Source organism: Rhinopithecus bieti, unplaced genomic scaffold (assembly GCF_001698545.2).
Source record: "Rhinopithecus bieti isolate Rb0 unplaced genomic scaffold, ASM169854v2 scaffold_55373, whole genome shotgun sequence".
NCBI classification, from domain to species: Eukaryota; Metazoa; Chordata; class Mammalia; order Primates; family Cercopithecidae; genus Rhinopithecus; species Rhinopithecus bieti.
This window is the reverse complement of record NW_016821685.1, coordinates 305,358-319,227: the sequence shown is the minus strand read 5'-3', so window position 1 is coordinate 319,227 and position 13,870 is coordinate 305,358. Positions and strand designations below refer to the sequence as shown.

The window sequence follows — 13,870 nt, the reverse complement described above, 5'->3', positions numbered from 1 at the left end:
TCAATTTTGTTGATCTTTTCAAAAAACCAACTCCTGGATTCATTGATTTTTTGGAGGGTTTTTTGCGTCTCTATCTCCTTCAGTTCTGCTCTGATCTTAGTTATTTCTTGCCTTCTGCTAGCTTTTGAATGTGTTTGCTCTTGCTTCTCTAGTTCTTTTAATTGTGCTGTTAGGGTGTCAATTTTAGATCTTTCCTGCTTTCTCTTGTGGGCATTTAGTACTATAAAATTCCCTTTACATACTGCTTTAAATGTGTCCCAGAGATTCCGGTAGGTTGTGTCTTTGTTCTTGTAGGTTTCAAGGAACATCTTTATTTCTGCCTTCACTTCATTATGTACCCAGTAGTCATTCAGGAGCCGGTTGTTCAGTTTCCATGTAGTTGAGCAGTTTTGAGTGAGTTTCTTAATCCTGAGTTCTAGTTTGATTTCACTGTGGTCTGAGAGACAGTTGGTTAAAATTGCTGTTCTTTTGCATTTGCTGAGGAGTGCTTTACTTCCAACTATGTGGTCAGTTTTGGAAAAAGTGTGGTGTGGTGCTGAGAAGAATGTATATTCTGTTGATTTGGGGTGGAGAGTTCTGTAGATGTCTATTAGGTCTGCTTGGTGCAGAACTGAGTTCAATTCCTGGATATCCTTGTTAACTTTCTGTCTCATTGTTCTGTCTAATGTTGACAGTGGGGTGTTAAAGTCTCCCATTATTATTGTGTGGGAGTCTAAGTCTCTTTGTAGGTCTCTAAGGACTTGCTTTATGAATCTGGGTGCTCCTGTATTGGGTGCACACATAAGGATATCCTAATGAAGCAATTAAAGTTTGATTTTTATTCAATCTTGAGTGCACATCTTTTTAATATTCTGCATGACAAAATGAAAAGTACATATAAAGCACTTTGGCTGGACACTGAAATGCAATGTTTACCTCAAGGGAGAATTTGTAGGAAATTGTTTGAATCGCAAGCCATACTAGCCCTTTTTTAAATTTATGGGACATCATTTTTATTTTAAAGAATGACAGAGAAAATATGGTTATTCAGACTTTGATATTCAGCAGATATTTTCTAGAAAATAAGCAAAGTCATCCTGCTCATTTAAGAAAAATGACTGACAATATTTGAACTTTCAAAGGAAAATTAAAATTTTGAGAAACTCTCATCTGTCACTGTGAATTTGACAGCATCCCAATATTTAAAGACTTCTCTGATGAGATCATTGGTGATATTGAGAATGATTGTTTGATATTGTACAAGGAAATGTGTCAGCATTTGAACGATGTGCATAACTCAATGAATTGATATTTTCCAAATGATCAATCCAAATGTAACAAAGTCACGCATGCATAAAAGATGCATTCAAAATGCAAAATGGACCAATAGATTTTTTTAATTAATAGAGTATGAAAAATGTATTCCTATGGTTTCAGATTCTGCACTGCAACTTTAGAAACTACTGCTTGTTGAGTTCAATGTGATATCAAAGAAGAATATCCAAAATTACCCTATAAGACTATTAATGTACTCCTCCTTTTCCAACTATATAACTGTGTGAGGCTCAATTTTCTTCATGCATTTCAATCAACACATCACAACAGATTGAATGCAGAAGCACATCTGAGAATCCAGCTGTCTTCTATTGAGCTCAGACATTAAAGAGATTTACAGACCAGGCACGGTGGCTCACTCCTGTAATCCCAGCACTTTGGGAGACCAAGGCGGGTGGATCATTTGAGGTCAGGAGTTCAAGACCAGCCTGACCAACATGGTGAAACCTTGTCTCTACTAAAAATGCAAAAATTAGCGGGGCGTGGCAGCGCATGCCTGGAATCCCAGCTGCTCGAGAAGCTGAGGCAGGAGAATTGCTTGAAGCTGGGAGGCGGAGGTTGCAGTGAGCCTAGATCATGCCACTACCCTCCAGCCTGGGCAACAAAGCAAGACTCCATCTCAAAAATGAATAAATAAATAAATAAATAAATAAATAGATTTAGAGAAGTGGGAAATGATACCACTATTCTCACTACAATACCTGTTTTCTACAATATGGTTTATTTTCATAAAATGTACTTATGTTAGCATGCAGTGGGTTTGTTGTTTTCTAATTTAATAAAATTTACAATTTCTCATTTTGATATCTAACATGGTAAATACCAATAGAGATAACTTAAAACAGAGTATCTTTGAAGTTCTTAATTATTTTTAAGAGTCTAAATTGTTCCTAAGACCAAAATGTTTAAGAATTTCTTCTGTAGATCGCATACTTTTAAACACCAATGATAGCCTAAATGAAATTCCAGTTAAGGCTTTGAAAGTGATCATTTAAACCAGCTCTTCCCTGAAAGGGCAGTCTTTCTGATGTGATTAAATCCCCCTGGCTCCAGCACCAGTCAGTTTTTTTGTCAATCAAACCTCTCAGTATGTGCTGTGGCTGGGGAGGTAGATGTTATATCAGTCATGTGAAGACATTATTGGCCCTGTCTTTTCCCCCAGTACTCTACTACAGTAAATGTTCAGTGCAGTCAACTTAGCTTTCTTGAATTAAAACTATGAAAATATTTATAAATTTGTACAGTTACTTTTAAATTAAAACTTCAATGACAATTTGATGTGATTCTTTCCAAAATGGAAGCACCCTAATATATCTTATATGTATTATAGTTTGACAAAGTATAGAATTAGGAATCTGGAGGGAATTCCTTCATTCTCCAAATGTTGAAAATGATTCCCTAATAACTTAAATGCTTTGCTCAAAATCACATGAGTTAGTGGCAGAATTAAGACAAGATCTCTAGTTTACTAATAACTGCAAGTCCGCAGCAAAATAATAGAACTTATAAATTTTTAAAAGTCTCTACTCCTGTCATTTGGAGAAAAAGTTTCATTTTACATATGTCTCCTTAACTGTAGTATTATTTATGAGAAAACTAGAAGAATAAACTGATTCATCTAGTTGAGACAAATACAGGAAAACTTCGTATGTCTAGAGCTGTAGAAAAACAGGGCGCTCCAGACAGGTATGTTTGTTGAGTACATGAGACGTTTATCTCTGAAACTAAACAGTTTCAGAAAAAATAGCAATACAAGCAAGGTATCTGGGACCTTACATTATGGATTCTAATCCATTTCCTTCACTTTATTAATGCAGAAATGCCTCAGGTTCAATTATACCTTCAGATATCAGAAACTCTTTTAACTATTTGGGATGTACTCTTTCCTAAAGGTATCACATGTTTTTCTGTATCTAATCAGTCTGCTAAAAATGATATAAACATTTTAAATGTCTTAGGATCATTATTATTAATGCTCATTCTTTTACTCGAATAGAGCAGAGGCATTAAGTCCTATTGAGCATATGAGAGTTTTTTACACCTTCAGTGAGTGGCCCAATCTCCTGAGCCTTTTTGTTGTTGTTAAGATTTTCGTGTGTTTTTAAATTTGGCTTTTACTCCCGAACTTTGGCGTTTGTATTAATTTTGCCATTTTCCTTTATACAACATACATGATTTTCTCCCCACTTCAAAATCAAATAACGATGGTAAATAGAATTGTATAAAATTGATGAAATAGACTGAGGATAGGATCCATACACTTTCAGTAATGTTCAGAAGTTTTAGTGAACTTTATTTTTAACTGTATTTTGACCATTCAAAAGGCTGTAGGGAGCTTACTTGTAAGTTCTTTAGCTAACTAATTCTTATTAGCATGTTAATTTCTCAGTTAAAAGTTGTATGTCCGGTTAATAAATATGAACTGAGGCCAGACACGGTGGCTCACACCTGTAATTCCAGCACTCTGGGAGGCTGATGTGGGTGGATCACGAAGTCAGGAGTTCGAGACCAGCCTGGCCAACACGGCGAAACCCTGTCACTACTAAAAATACAAAAATTAGCTGTGCATGGTGGCGGGAGTCTCCCAGCTACTCAGGAGGCTGAGGCAGGAGAATTGCTTGAACCCGGGAGGCAGAGGTTACAGTGAGCAGAGATCGTGCCATTGCACTCCAGCCTGGGCGATAAGAGCAAGACTCCATCTCCAAAAAAAAAAAAAAAAAAATCAACTAAAATTTAGGAAACCCAAATAGTGAGTTCTAGTTCTGCTCTCTTTTCTTAGTAATTCTTATTAAAAAGAGCATTTACATAGAGTCTTTTAAATTTTACATGTGCTTTTATTATGAGTTCTTTAAAAAATTTTTTTTTGTATTCTGTACAAATGTTTATAAAAATAATCTGCCTGTAGTTCAGAGACCTCTGTGCAATCTTTCATGATTTATCCAACAAAAAGTAGACAGGCACATGTCCTGCTAGGCTCTGATCTATCAGTGTTTGCCTGAAAGAGCTAGGATGTTTACATTCTTAGGAAAGAAAGAAAAGCAGAGAATACCATTCCATATTTGTACTTAGTTTTCTAGCATCGTGATGGCTGCTTTATAACAGCTCATAGCAGTTATATTGCAGCATCGTTTCTGCCTGTGGAATCACTTTGGTATGAAGATTCTTAAGTATGCAGCCCCACAAATTAGGGCTCTCATTCCTGTCAAAGATAGTTATTACTCCAGGAAGCTTTCCAAGGTTGCTACCATGGATACTTTTTACTTTTATGGTGACTTGGTCTCTGAGGGTAAAGACAATCATCCAAAAGAAAACGTTTTTGTCTGGACATATCTTGGTGACAAGAGGAGGAAAGGTCATGATCTTCAAAACAAAACCCAAAATGAGAGCAGGTTATGAGCTTGAACTGAGGTACTGAGTGTAGATTTGAATTGTAGTGTCTATTTGAATTTATACCTGTCACCTGATTTGAATATACAGTTTTAACTTTATTTTCATTATTTAGACACATGATGTGTAGAACTGAATCCCAAGGGCTGAGGTTGGATCTGGATAGCAAGCCCTCTGAAAGTGGAATTATGAACTTATTTCTAAGACCTTAGCTGCTATCATCTTGCTCTGCCTCCTCTGACCATTCCTCTGGTATTAGTTGAAGAATACAGACCTACCTAAGGTTTTGATTTAAGAGCCAGTTGGGGTAAGGGAATGCTTACTAAACCTTGTCTTACAGGTATGAGGCAGTTTTGCAAAATGCCTGAAGTGGAAAATTGAGGAAAGGCGGGAGCTTCCAAAAGAGCTACTAGAACATGTATATTACATTTTCTGTCAAAAAAAAAAAAACAAATCTCTGAAACTTTAATTGTTGCCTGAGATCACGATCATCTTTTTCATCCTCTCTTAGTTATTGCCAGGTCCCTGAGACTTCATCATGTGGATTGAGAATAGCCCCACATGTGATAGGCAAATTTATGCTAATTTTCTCTTTTTCCATCGATTTCAATAGATTATAATAGTGGATTTAAGGAAGAGATTGTCTTGTTTCTATCACTCACTCTGACATTTTCCAACAGGACTTGTCAATGAATTATACATGAAAATGCAGCTCCTGAGATAAAATTTAGTTCTCCTGACAGCAAGCTGGCATGATTGACAGGCCATATACACAACGTAAAATAATTTATGTAGTAGGTCGATGAGAAATCAAATCTGATACCTGCTTTCTAGTCAGTCTTGGAAAACCTGGAAATGAAGAGAGAACAACAGAAGAGAAAAATTAGGTTTCTTTTTTATTTGCAAGGAATTATTTATTCATAAAACTAAATTAGCATAGCCAAAAGTCTTCTCAGATTTAGTCTATGAAATATAAATAATGTCGTTAAATTTCCCAGAGAAGTCTTAACTTTCCAATTTCACTTGGTGTTGGTAAAATAAATCTTTCCTGGCATGGATCAAGAAATGGAAATCTCCACAAGTAAGTGAGAATGAGCAATATTTGTCTTTCTGCACATGGCTTGTTTCATTTAAGATAATGCCCTCCAGCTCCATCCGTGTTGTTGCAGAGGACAGGATTTCATTTTTTATGACTGAATAATATTCCACTGTGTTTATTTCCACTTTTTCTTTATCCATTCATCCACTGATGGACACTTAGGTTGATTCCATATCTTGACTATTGTAAATAGTGCTGCAATAAACTTGGGAGTACAGATATCTCTTTAATATACTGATTTCCTTTATATTCAATATATAACCAGCAATGGGACTGCTGGCTAGTTCTAGTTTTAATTCTCTGAGGAACCTCCATGTGGTTCTCCATAGTGACTATACTAATTTGTATTCCCACCAACAGGGTATGTGGATTCCCCTTTCTCCACATCCTTGCCAGCATTCATTATTAGCTCTCTTTTCGATAAAAGAGATAGAGAGTAGAATGATGGTTACCAGAGACTGGGAAGGGTAGTAGAGAAGAGAGGGGGATAAACTGCAGATGGCTGATGGGTACAAAAATACAGTTAGAAGAAATAGGATCTGGTGTTTTGTGGCATAAGATTACTATAGTTAACAGTAATTTATTGTATACTTCAAGATAACTAAAACAGTGCAATTGAAATGTTCCTAGCACAAAGAAATGATAAATATTTGAGGTGATGGATACCCTAATTACCCTGGTTTGATCATTAGCTTGTATCAAAATATCACACATACCCTATAAATATGTATAACAATTATGTATCCGTAATAATTTTAAATAAAAAGTTTTTAAAGGTGGTAAGCTGCATGTTCTCACTTATAAATGGGAGCTAAATGATAAGAACTTATGAACACAAAGAAGGAAACAACAGGCACAGGGGTTTACTTGATGGGGGAGGCTGGCAGGAGGGAAAAGAGGAGAAAAGATAACTTTTGGGTACTGGGCTTAGTTCCTGGGTGATGAAATAATATGCACAACAACCCCCCGTGACATGTGTTTACCTCTGTAACAAACCTTCACGTGTATCCCCAAGCCTAAAATAAAAATTAACAAAACAAAACAAAAAGGTGGTAAGCAATGAAACACAGTACTGCATTTGGCAACTACCGACATTACCAATATCTCTTAGTTATGTGATGTGATTAAATCGGGAGACACTGAAAAAGAATCCAATATTTTCGGGATAAGAACTCGCTCAGGGTCTAATATATTATGTGTGGAATGAGGTCTCTAAAGGAATGTTTTCAAGGGAAAGGAATTCCATCATGTGCTCACACAGGTATTTTGTGTCAAATTACGGTTTATGAAAGATAATTATACTCAATTTTGAATTTGTAACACATTGAGTCATAATATTGTCTATTTTTTAATTTTTAAAAATATTTTACATATAACTCTGTGTGTGTAGTAAGCCAACAGGTCTGAATTCACCAATCCCTTCTTGAGCACCTCTTTGAGCTGTAGGTACATCATGGAACTTTACACATGTTATTTCTAATCCTAATTAAACATCTAGACTGATAAAATTTATTAGCACCATTTTACACTTTAGAAAACTAAAGCTCAGGGTGGTAGCGTAACTCACCTAAGTTCAGACAGGTAGTAAGCATAGGAGCAACAAGCATAGGAGCAACAAAGTTGAAACCCATGTCTTGTTCCCTCGGAGTTGGTACCCTTTCCCACTACTACATGTATTTTATGAATCCAAGACTAATGGCTTAAGGAGACTGGTTGATAAGTTCACTGATAGATAATTGGTATCAACAGTACTAATAATTTGTGTGTCTAAATTTAGTTTTGTGATGCACAATGTCTTTCGTTTTCACAAATAAGAACGTTTCCAAGTGTTAGAATCTTTATTCACATAAACATGCACAATTATACAATTATAAAAATACATAATTATGCACAATAGAAGGTAAGGATCTTAGGTACACTAATACATGTTTATCCTTCTTGATACTATGAGACCCTGTCATACCATATTTATTTGGTTGAATAGTTCCATAAAAAATGGAAAAGAGTAGTCCTTCAGAAAAACTTAAGTGACAAGAAAAGTCCTCATCATATGTAACAAAGTTCTTGAGGGAAAAAGATTCCTTGTTGTTCAGATCAATGTGAAAGGTCAGTGAAACGCAATCACAGCAGTTGATTGTGAATGTTGACCTCAGAATGTTTTCTCTGAAGGAATGCTAATGACTCTTACCATGATGCACTGGCTTATTTAGATACCATTAAAAGCTCCAACTTGACAAGCAGGATGATGAACTGCACTTTTCCTATCAAGCAACACATGTTTGGATAACAGGCAGCTCTGTTAAGTTGGGAGATTATTTATTTTTGAAGAATCAATTTTTCATCTTCTTCCGCAATCCCAGTTTAAAACTCAGACAACTCATGGCTGATAAAGAGAACTTCTACCTAAGATTGGATCTTGGGGTGTACAGAGTATAATGACACCTCTGTTTTATCAACATAAAACCTCCTTGGTCCTCCAAAGGGTGAATTTTCTGTTCGAATCCTGGTATATCTGACTCCATTTAATGAATGATTTTATGCCTCAAAAATATGCCCTATTATTTACCTAATTTTTTTAATAAATAAATTTCTGTAACTGAAATGTGAATAACTCTAACCCTGACACAGATGTTCGTTGTTGGATATTGTTCTATCCTTTACTTATTAAAATTTTCTTGTGATCTTTCAGTTTAAATATTTCATACAAGACAAACAAAACCAAATATTTTAACAGGGCTAAAGTGGATATTTCTCAAAATTCGGTGAACATCCTCTTTCTCATTGCTTTTGTGAGCTTTCTTGTAGTCTTGGAATATTGAGTTTCATTTAATATTTTCCAATAAATTAGTATTTTCCAATAAATTAGTATATTCCAAAAATAAATTATATTTTCCAATAAATTAGTATATTCTTCTGCAAGAGGTAATGATATTGATTTGTCAGAAATGGGGAAGGCTTTCTATAGATTATAATTTATGACAATAGAAAGATGAGCTCTCCAAGAACGAAACTAATTGAATCACTTCAAATTTCAATAATGCCATTGCTCTGGCTCTTAAAGGTAATATTATATTGCTTTCAAGAGTGTCATTTAAAATGAACTTGTAGATGTAAACGTTAAACCTATATGAGTTAATATATGAATTATCATTTAAGACTTTAGCAGGAATTAGTGGGCAGCTTTTAGAGATAAATTGAAATACATTTTGTGCCCAGTCAGAAATAAGTCTAGCCATGAAAACATTCTTCAAGAAGTGCCGCCTACCTGGTTTTCACCTCTCTAGGCTCAGAAGCTTTATTTTAATAAAAAGGAATAATGCTTGGTAGAAAAAATCTGGGAAAGTATCTTATTCTTGAATTTGAGACTGTATGGTCATCATACATGGTTCATTGAGAACAATTGCACTCATAAAATGAAATCTAAGCACGTTAGTATCACTTAGGGCTCCAGCAGGAAATAGATGGCATGCTCAAAGAAGAATTCAAGATAATGTAATGCAGAGACTAAAAGTAGTCTTAAGGGAACCGACAAATGATAATGAAGCACCCAGAAACCCAGAGATTGAGAGCAGGAAGCTATTATCACCTGTAGGCACAATGGTACAAGGAGATAATGTGTGTTGTTGGAACCTAACAAGAGTTAAGGCAATGATAGAGGGGCAGGCTGACAGGAGCTGCGACTCTCTAGACTGAAGAACAGAGCCACTGCCTAGCCATGGCCCAGCACTCCACCAAGGAGAGCATAGACCTGATCTCTCATTTTCCTTGGTCTTTGATCTCTTACTGGAATAAGAATATTCCAGTAGAATATGACACAATGCTTATGGCAGGGCTGCTGCTTTTGCTTTCTGCAAAGTAATCTCCTTTTTCTTCCTTTTTTTTTTTTTTTTTTTTGGCTAAAGTTTGCTTAGTACCATGCCTGGAGTAGCTGATTTCAAGGAAGCATTTCTCTCTTTGACATACTCCCTAATATCCAGGCTCCCTGGTGCCCCACTATACTGGGATGGTTTTTATCAGTCCATTTAGCTGTACAGCTCTCTCCTCAAACAAGTTGCCCTGTCCTGTACCTCCTTCTTATAGTCATGGCATTTCATTCACCTTGGCAATGGGAAGGATTTTAAAATTTATTTTAATGCAGGAGATCACTTTCTCACTGGAGTGAAAAATTATGTTTTAAGACAGGGTCTTGCTCTGTCCTCCAGACTGGAGTGCAGTGGCGTGATCTGGGCTCACTGCAACCTCCACCTCCTGGCTCGAGCAGTCCTCCCACTTCAGCCTCCTGGCTAGGATCACAGGCATGCACCACCAAGCTGGGCTAATTTTTGCATTATTTGTAATTTTCTTTTTTTGTAGGGAGAGGGTCTTGCCATGTTGAACAGACTGGTCTCAAACTGCTGAACTCAAGAGATCCACCTGCCTCAGCCTCCCAAAGTGCTGGGATTATAGGTGTCAGCCACTGTGCCTGGCCTGAATTATTTTATTTTATTTTATTTTATTTTATTTTATTTTATTTTATTTTATTTTATTTCTGAGATGGAGTCTTGCTTTGTTGCCCAGTTTAGAGTGCAATGGTGCAATCTTGACTCACTGCAACCTCCACCTCCTGGGTTCATGCAATTCTCCTGCCTCAGCCTCCTGAGTAGCTGGGACTACAGGTGCATGCCACCATGCCCAGCTAATTTTTGTACTTTTTAGTAGAGACGGGGTTTCACCATGTTGGCCAGGCTGGTCTCAAACTCCTGCCATCGTGATCCACCCACCTTGGCTTCCCAAAGTGCTGGGATTACAGGCATGAGCCACCATGCCTGACCTGAATAATTATTTTTAATGTCATCAATGTAAGCGTTGAACATCTTTTGTCATTCTGCTCTATTTTTTATTTCTTTTATTCTGTCTGGTTCCTTTACATTGATTTACTTTCTTTTTCCCTGTTTGCTTACAATGCTATGAATTAAATGTTGATATTAACGGTAAATGTTGATACATGATAAAGTGTGTGTCTGTGTGTGTGTTCATAGTGTGGCAAGAAGTGTTCAAATGGTCTTACAGGTTAACAGGTGAATTAAAAATCAGGGCTGGTGTTACAATTGACAGACTTGTTTCTCAGAGATGGTGGCTTGCTTTTTACAAATTATATCATTCTGCTATGTCTCCTTTTCTACTCCACTCAGATTCGAAATCAGAGCAAAGCCTCCGGGTCTGGGCTCTGTGAGGGAGATGAAGTGGTTTCCATCAATGGCAACCCTTGTGCAGATCTCACCTACCCTGAAGTCATCAAGCTCATGGAAAGCATAACAGACTCTCTCCAAATGCTCATCAAAAGGTACAATGGATTTGCTGGAATATGTATTTTCTCTTGAAGCTACATGGGAATGACTATAGCTTTTACTACATTTATAATTTGTCATTTATGGAGAAATTAGGGGTGCTTTGTACAAGGTTAGTACAGTTAAACAGAAACACCACTGTGTTTGAAAAATAGTCAATTCTATTCAACCAAACTTTCTGGTTAATTGAGAATTAAGTTGAAAATCCTTGTTTCAAGCACTTTGTTGAAAATCTTAGGTATTTTAGCCTCCTTCCTTAGAAAGCTCAGTATATTGAACATAACTTAAAATTTCTTTGATAGGTCAAGATTTTGTGATGGATCGGAATCACTCAATTGTAATTATCAGATGGACAGATGAATTTAAAATGTTTAAATATTAGACCATTAAACTGTACAATTTTCGTTAAAAGAGGATGACTAAGAAACAGAAAAGAGAAACAACAACAAAAACTTACAAGCAGCTAGATTTCTCCAGTAAAACCAATATTTGGGAATGGACAAAAGCAAATGATTAGAACAAGGTTTTTGCACTACCAACACGAGTCATTTGGGAATTCAATCTCTTCAAATACCACTATCCCCACGTAGTTGTATAACAATATAAAAGAAACCAATGAAGACAATAACAAAAAAAACTACAGCACTGAGATTTTTATGGTGTACAAATCAGTACAGTCCGTACTGATTTTGCAACAGAAACCCTGACTATTGCATTATAATGAATCCAGAAAGGAAAGCTTTGACTTCCTGGAGAGCAGCTTTTAGGAAGATGTCAGAGGACATCTCAAGATGAACCTCAAAGTCCTCCAGGTTTTTCCTCAACTCTGCAGAAGCACTACATACAGTTCCCCCTCTGCTGATCATTCAGTATGATTCTGTTCTGGGATAAAAATGAACTCACTATGGCCAAAATCTTGAGACAGCAATGGAAATCTAGTATTATTCTTGTAATCTAAATATTTACCCATCAAACCAGTGTTTAAGGCCTGAGAATCCTTCCTTCATATTACGAAGAGAAAATAAGTTTATAAAATACATAATTTGCTAATACATAATTAAATTTATAAAATAAAAAATTTACAAAATAAGTAACTAGTTGGTAGGATTCAAAGTGGAATCGCAATTGAAAATCAAGTCAAAAGCAATTATTTTTATCACCACCACTACCACTATTTTAAATATCTGAATATTGTTTCCTGCAATAAATATTTCTCTCACTCATATCACTGTCATCTATCAGTGGAGGACAAGTGTTTTTACTTTTCCTGAACTATTGCCCAGAGATAGCTAGGTAAGACTCTTTTAAAATAACTCCTTTAGCATTCCGTCTCTATTATCTTAAATGTTATTAAAATAAGATTTTTAAAATTCTATAATTATGACACATAAATTGTGGACTTGATGAGTACGTATGTAGACTGATGGGAAATGATTGTTTTAAGGCATAAAGCTTTACTCTCTCATGCTTTTATGATATTTACTCATGTCTATGTATTTTACTTCAGCTGCTGATAAATGTTAATATTTATCTGGCCATTTGTCTGTATTCCAGTCTACAAGGCTGGCATGAATTGAAACTATTCTCTTCTCAGCTTCACAATTGATTGCTAACATAATTCAAAGTGAATTAATCTATTTCCATCCCAAGGTCTTCCTAAATTAAAACTCTCTGACCTTTTGGTACCCTCAAATTCAGTTTAACAGTGTATTGAACATTTTCTACATAATAATGATCTAATTTGCTAACATCATGCTTTTTAAATAGTATATTATAATGCTGTATAAATACTGTATTACCAGGAAGCTTTTCCAATTACTTGCATATAGAGAAAGGTGCATTTTGTTTAACTGTTAGTTTGTTTGTATTTGGTTTAGCTTTGTTTTGCCAAATGCAGTTGAAAGCAAAGTTAGGAGTAAGTATTTTGAGCATTGGTCTGAAATTGCACTACCACATAAATTCTAAGGTAAATTCCTTTGAGTAGAATACAAGTAGAAGCTCATGCCCTTCAACTGATGTTCCCTGCATTAGTCATAACTATCTTTTAAGGAAGGAGGAAAGGGGCAAAGATAATTATGCTGCTTCTAAAATTAAAAAAAAAAAAATACGAATACAAAAATTGAAGGCATTTCCTACAGCTGTTCTGTGAATGATACTTCTAAAAACATTTACAGTTTAAATTAGAGTTTCAGAAAGAAGTTATTTAACTCTTAAACTGACATGGCTTCTTCTCACAAACCCAAATTTGCACAAACCACAAGGAAGATCAAATCAAAGAAATGTGGTGTGCAGCTCTAGGCTCCTTAGCTGAAAGATAAAGGAACAGTTTGACTTCAGATATCCTAAAAAGAAAATGCTCCAAGAAACAGGTTCAAATAGAAGAAAGGGAGACATTTCAGATTATAAATACTCTATGACTTAATGATTCATTGCGGCATGGAAAGGATTTCTCTTTACACAAGAGTACTGGGCTGGGTCCACTTATTACAAAACACATGCTCACTGGAGCTTAAAAAACAGCTTCTATTTCATTCCTTTCAAGAAAGCACGGCCTCAAAAAGGCCTTCTTGAGTTATCTGTAAGTTAAGATTGATCTGAAGGTGCTAGATATGTTTATCTGACTTCATAATGTCTAGACCAAAACTTAGTCAATAAGACATTGAAATGCTTTGTCACATTCTAGCAGACTCATTATAGGAAATACCCAGATTCCAAGTACTTACAGATAAAGGGGATCCATTTT

General features: G+C 35.8%; 1 protein-coding gene across 4 annotated transcripts in view; it reads left to right on the top strand.

Annotated features, from left to right (window-relative positions):
* The window catches only part of SYNPO2 (synaptopodin 2), a 176,118-nt gene that overhangs the window by 127,030 nt on the left and 35,218 nt on the right, over window positions 1-13,870 (top strand). For all 4 annotated transcript variants that reach the window (XR_001883071.1, XM_017860536.1, XM_017860538.1 and 1 more), the window contains exon 2: window positions 10,972-11,123. Coding sequence is in view for 3 of the 4 variants with exons in the window: in XM_017860536.1 (XP_017716025.1) it covers window positions 10,972-11,123 (152 nt within the window). In the remaining variant the exon portion in view is untranslated. The remainder of the gene's footprint in view (window positions 1-10,971; window positions 11,124-13,870) is intronic.